The sequence below is a fragment of the Stigmatopora nigra genome, chromosome 1 (assembly GCF_051989575.1).
Source record: "Stigmatopora nigra isolate UIUO_SnigA chromosome 1, RoL_Snig_1.1, whole genome shotgun sequence".
Lineage (NCBI taxonomy): Eukaryota > Metazoa > Chordata > Actinopteri > Syngnathiformes > Syngnathidae > Stigmatopora > Stigmatopora nigra.
The window spans coordinates 22,286,991-22,292,500 of record NC_135508.1 but is presented as its reverse complement, the minus strand read 5'-3'; the positions used below and the strand labels follow the sequence as shown (position 1 = coordinate 22,292,500).

Sequence of the window (5,510 nt, the reverse complement as noted above, 5' to 3'; positions counted from 1 at the left end):
TCCATGAATGACTCACCCACAATTGTTGACCGCCATAACATCAGCCACCAGCATAAACGGGTACGTTAAGATGCTCACTGCAAACTAGAAGATAAAAGAACTGACTTTTCTGCCCAAAAAAAAACACTATTAGGAATGTTGAACTCACGCCCATCACAAACTTGGTGTAACTCCTCACCGCCGACGCCTGGCTGAACTGCAAACAAATACAACAAAATCATAACCAGACCACAAGGGAATGTGCCATGAAACAGTGCCACTGACAATGATGACACTCCTTTTCTTCCTCGACTTTGTCACTAATAGACGTCCAAACTATTTGAAGTGTTACTGTGGAGTATAGAATGTATTATAGTCACTAGGATAGAATTTTGCCTAGTGGAAATTTTCATCATGACACCTATGAGTTAGGGGCGTGTCATATACCAAGACATGCCCATTTCTTTGTTCACCTCTTCCAGCCTAAAGTTTGTACCTAGGTCACATGACCCTTTGTTAATAAATTTAGCTCTACTGCTGGGGGTAGGTAGGGATTCGAACTGGTCAGGCTGGGGGATGGACACATCTCCCAGCACTGGCTACTCTGACCCCTCCTTCAGCTGAAGTCTTTAAAAATCTCATCAAGCCGACTCTGCGTGTGCTACCTCTGACCCGAAGTTATTGAATGTATATGGTTTTAAACCTGACAGGTACGGTGGCAGCAAATAACTGTCTGTTTGTTCTCTGCCACTACAAATGGACTGGACACCTCGCTTCGTCACCATTCCCTGCCTTAATGCTGCATTCAATCACATAGGTGCCATAAAACCCAGTGAGTTGGCACGACAACATGTCACCCTCCACTATTATTGTTATAAAACAACAACATACTCTCTCCCAAGTGCCCTTTAAAAATAAAAAAAGGCACTCAGACACCCACTTTAAGATCATTTGGGGAGTTGAGCTTTGTCATAATAACTTGCATTTTTGTTCCTCCCCCGAACCAAAGCCAATCTTGAATAAGTTATGTCAGGGAAAACAAAGAACTTACACCGTCGTCGACAGCGTAGGTGTTAATTAAGTGAGCCAGCAAGTTGCAGCACCACAAGAAGAGGACCTCGCCCAGCACGTGAGGCATTAAACCACTGCGGACATAAACACACACACAAAAAATACATCTCTTAGTTTGCAGCGCTGACCAGCTTGCAAAGCTTGAAGTAGATTTGAATAAATACTCACACATAGAATCCAGCAACTCCTTCTTCTTTAAAAATCCTGCTGATGCTACTGAGAATGCCACTAATGAACACAGTGGGGAAATTCACATTAATCTACCAAATGGCTCTTGATTCATTAGCTGAGTATAACTTAATACAGTGGTACGTCGACGTAAGAGCAGCTCTACCTACGAGATGCTCGTGATACGATGAAAATATCTATTGAATAATTTGCCCTAGATACTAAAAAAAATTGAGATGCGGGAAAACCAGGGGGCCATGGTACTGTCTTTTGGCCGCATCTCTTTTGTGTATAAAATAGATCTACGAGCACTGGGCGGAGCTGTGCATCTCCCCCAGGAAAGTTACAACGAGGTGGCAAGAGTTTTTGGATTTTGTAGAAAAGAGAGACCCTGACAAGCTATTAAGTGTTCGCGCGTTATCGTATTGTGATGACATTAGTGCGCGTCATTTTCGAAATATTTTGAAGGGAAGGCAAAAACAAACAACTCTTGATGCGTTCGTTTTTAAAGACTCTAGCTGAACGTCCAGGTGGAGTCAACCCGTAAAAAAAAGGTAAAAAAAAGATTAAAACAAAAATTCCAATTCAGTTTTGTGTAAAGTTACATTAAACGTATGTTTGAGTGTGTCTGTATATATTAATCCAAGTTCATTTACATTTTTTTCTTCGGTTATGAGTGCGTTGACGTAGATAAATGTCCGTCTATGCATCCTCCGCGTCTAATTTTATAGTTCTATTAAACACATTTTTCTACTATTAAACCACTCGTTATTTTTTACTTTGTATATATATGGCGAATTAGAACAAAAACATATGTTTTTTCAATCCAATATCTTGTTTTTGGTGTTTTTTCAGAGGGTTAGGACGAATTAATTTGTTTTTAGTTCCTTTCAATGGGAAGTGTTCGCTCAAGTTACGAGAAGCTTGACATATGAGCTCAGTCCAGGAACGGATTTAGATTGTATGTCGAGGTACCACTGTAGCATGTGAGCTATTGTTATCATGTGACACAATAAGAAGAATGAAGAAAGTCCCACCTGTATTTGACCTCTCTTCCGACAAACTGGGCCATACAACGCACTGACATAACTGGCAGAGGAAAAGAGAGTCTTCAAAAAAACACTTCAGGTAAACAATATTTGATAGTGAACCTTCAAATATATAATCACCTATATATTCAGTGGGGCCTCTACTTTTTGAATGCTTCTACATATAAAACATTCAGTTTGCGAAAAGCTTTGATTAAACCCTTTGTTTCAACGTACAAAAACTACCCAGGTAATGAAACGTCAAACAAAATTAAACATTAACCGGAAACAGAAAGACACATTTTCTGTATCCGGTATTTTATTTCCAATTTCTGATTGTTTTTCTTCTGATTGTGGGTAACATAGCTAAGTTATTAATTTGTGTGTTTTTGTGTGTGTGTATTCTTTTAGCATTATTAAAATCATTTTAGATTTATTGCTATGAAAAGTACATTAAATGTCTGCCAATTCTATATTTGGCCAAATAAAAGAATATGTTCATCATAAGAAAACTGTCAAAATTACCTAGGCAACCATCATTCATTCGTTTGTCATTCTGTCTTACCGTGAAAAGGATGAGTTGCTATTCTGGATAGGCACTGGACGAGCATCTCATGAGAGGTCTAAACAGTACAGTGTGAATTTTAATTTTTTTATGTACTTTTTCTTTTAAAATAAAAAAAAAATTTAAAAAAAATAATTGAAAAAAATCTCCTGTTTAATCAAACAAACAAGAGGAAAAATGTAAATATATACTTAATTTGGGAAATCATAAAAAACATTTTTATTTTAGTACAGTGTTCCCTCGGTTATCGCAGTTAATGGGGACCGGGATCACCCGCGATAAGTTAATTTCCGCGAAGTAGGGATTCCCCTTAAAAAATGCTGAATTTGAATTTAATTTTAAAAAAAGAAATGTTATTTATTTTATTTTTTTTTACCCACCTGTATACAGTACACCATATAGAATATGCATAGAGACAGTGAAATTCTTGTTATAACAAAAAAAAAACTGTAAAATATGTTGTTTCAATGTAATATTTGTATTTTTTTTTTCCCAAAAAAATCCGCGAAGCTCCGCATCCGCGTTAACTGAAGGGCGAAGTAGCGAGGGAACACTGTATTTGTATTTTTAATGTCCTGATACAAAAACTAAAAGGAAATTATTCTATTTTTATTTATTCATTCATTTGCTGTACCACTTATGTTAAAGGGCCGCAGGGGGTGCTGAGGCACACCCTAGCCAACTCATGGCAGAAAGCTCGGCACACCCTGAACTGGTTGCCAGCCAATCGCAGGGCAGTAGGAGACAGACAACCATTCGCTATCACATTCATACCAATTTTTTTCAGCTAGCCTAGCCCACATGTATTGTCACCGTGCTTCCTCCACTTTTTAATTCACCTTGATTCCTTTTAGTTGTAAGTATGTTAAATTAAGGCCACCAGAAGTGTAGTGGTTCTTCCGACTAACGTCTGTGTGGGCAGTCTGGGTTCGATTCCCACTCGGAGGAGGTGTAATTGCGAGTGGTTGTCTGTTTCATTGTGCCCTGGCAACCAATTCAGGGTTTTCCCCGCCTGCTGCTGCTGATGGCTGGCTGGGATAGACTCCAGCACCCCCATGACCCTTTTGACGATAAGCAGTATGAAAGATAAATAAATGAATGTTAAACCAAAACCTCAACAGGAATTTTAAATAAAAAGGAGAAAAAAATCTTGTGATTTCTGTAGTTCTGCGATTTTATGATTATCTTTAAAATGAATGAAAATGATATCTGCTTGTAATTGAATACATTTGAGCACATATCAATTTACTAACCTCTTTCATTAGTTTCCTTAGAGGAGTTTGTGTGTTGTCACTCTTGGAGTCGAGCTTTGCTGTCTGAAGTAGGAAAGAGAGAACCTCATGTAAAAATTCCTACAATTGTAGTACTGATAAAAGATCAAGTCGTTGTTAACCTTTTTAGTTTTGGTCCTGATTACAGTGGAGATGGCGATGGATGCGATCCGTGGTGACAGGCCACGGAAGAGTCCACTCTTTCCATCCACCTGAACAATGTGTCGTGCTGCAAACATATGCTGAAGTTAACTTACCCCGCCGTTAAGCCGACAGACCAATCCACTCACCATAGGAGAAGAAGCCAGGCAGGTATAAAACTCGCCTTCCAAACATAGTTGTGCCTAATGTTGGCGGAAGCGGTTCATGTCCCACCTTGGAAGAAAATTAAAGCAACAATTGAGTTGGCTAAAATGGCTTCGGCTTGCGTCTTTACAATTTTATATGGCCTAGATGACGACGACACCATTGTGATGATTGAAACTGCCAAAACTGTGCCACGTTTGCTCGTTTAGAATTCAGACACATTGTGTCTTTAGATTAACTTAAACGACTTGTCATACTTTCCATTTTTTTTTTATTCATGAACTGAGCAAATATTGGTGAGAATGTAAAGTTTTATCCCCTTTTTCTCTAACGGGGGAGTGTGGAGTCAATCAATCAAGGCATTCAAGCAGCTTTGCTGAGGTCACGCCCCCCACGCCAAAACGGAGCTAAAAGTTTGAAATGTGAAAAAAAAAGAATTAAAGGGAAAAAACTAAATTTGAATGTGGAAAAATCATTTTGAAACTGGAAAAAAAAATAGGATGAGTGAAACAATGTCAAGGTAACAAAAGAAAAAAAACAGGTTCATGTTTCACACTGAAAATATTCACTCGAACTGAGAGGGGGGGACATTTATTGTTTTATGTTTAAGAACCAAGAGGAAACCTTAAACTTTCAGTTCAAATTACAATAGTTGATTGATCCTTGATTTAGCTCTACAATTTACCGCTGAACATATTTTGTGTTGTATTGGGTAAAGAGGAATATTTTCTTCTGTATTCTTGGCCACCAGCAATAAATGAACAGTACGCCATCATCAAACGTCACTTTTTTACAAGGGTTTACGGGGTCACGTGGTTTGTTAAGTCACGTGATGGCTAGTTAGCCTAGCTACATCAGCTAACAATACCTGTATGAGAAGCTTCACATAAAGCAGCGGGTGTGTGGCGGCCGTCATCCCAGCTCCCAGCAGCACAACAGCAGCCTCCATATTCCCACCCGTGGGTGTCTCGTCTTGCTCCTCATATTCTCCCTGAGGAGGAATATTTTCCTGCGAAAGCATCATTTGCTAGCAAGCTTGCCTGGCAGGGAAGCGGACGGAAAAAGACGATGACTTTCAAAGTAAAAGCTCTGGCGTAATCGCTTCCTCGTTGACAACTTCAA

The 5,510-nt window shown here is 39.0% G+C and overlaps 1 protein-coding gene across 2 annotated transcripts in view; it reads right to left on the bottom strand.

Moving 5' to 3' along the window:
• The window catches only part of LOC144194115 (mitochondrial carrier homolog 1-like), a 7,340-nt gene extending 1,830 nt beyond the window's left edge, over positions 1 to 5,510 (bottom strand). For both annotated transcript variants that reach the window (XR_013325840.1, XM_077713026.1), the window contains exons 1-10: positions 5,257 to 5,510; positions 4,373 to 4,457; positions 4,205 to 4,311; positions 4,065 to 4,127; positions 2,812 to 2,869; positions 2,256 to 2,307; positions 1,219 to 1,278; positions 1,031 to 1,124; positions 149 to 196; positions 17 to 84 (exon numbers count right to left, since the gene is read on the bottom strand). Coding sequence is in view for 1 of the 2 variants with exons in the window: in XM_077713026.1 (XP_077569152.1) it covers positions 17 to 84; positions 149 to 196; positions 1,031 to 1,124; positions 1,219 to 1,278; positions 2,256 to 2,307; positions 2,812 to 2,869; positions 4,065 to 4,127; positions 4,205 to 4,311; positions 4,373 to 4,457; positions 5,257 to 5,412 (791 nt within the window). In the remaining variant the exon portion in view is untranslated. The remainder of the gene's footprint in view (positions 1 to 16; positions 85 to 148; positions 197 to 1,030; positions 1,125 to 1,218; positions 1,279 to 2,255; positions 2,308 to 2,811; positions 2,870 to 4,064; positions 4,128 to 4,204; positions 4,312 to 4,372; positions 4,458 to 5,256) is intronic.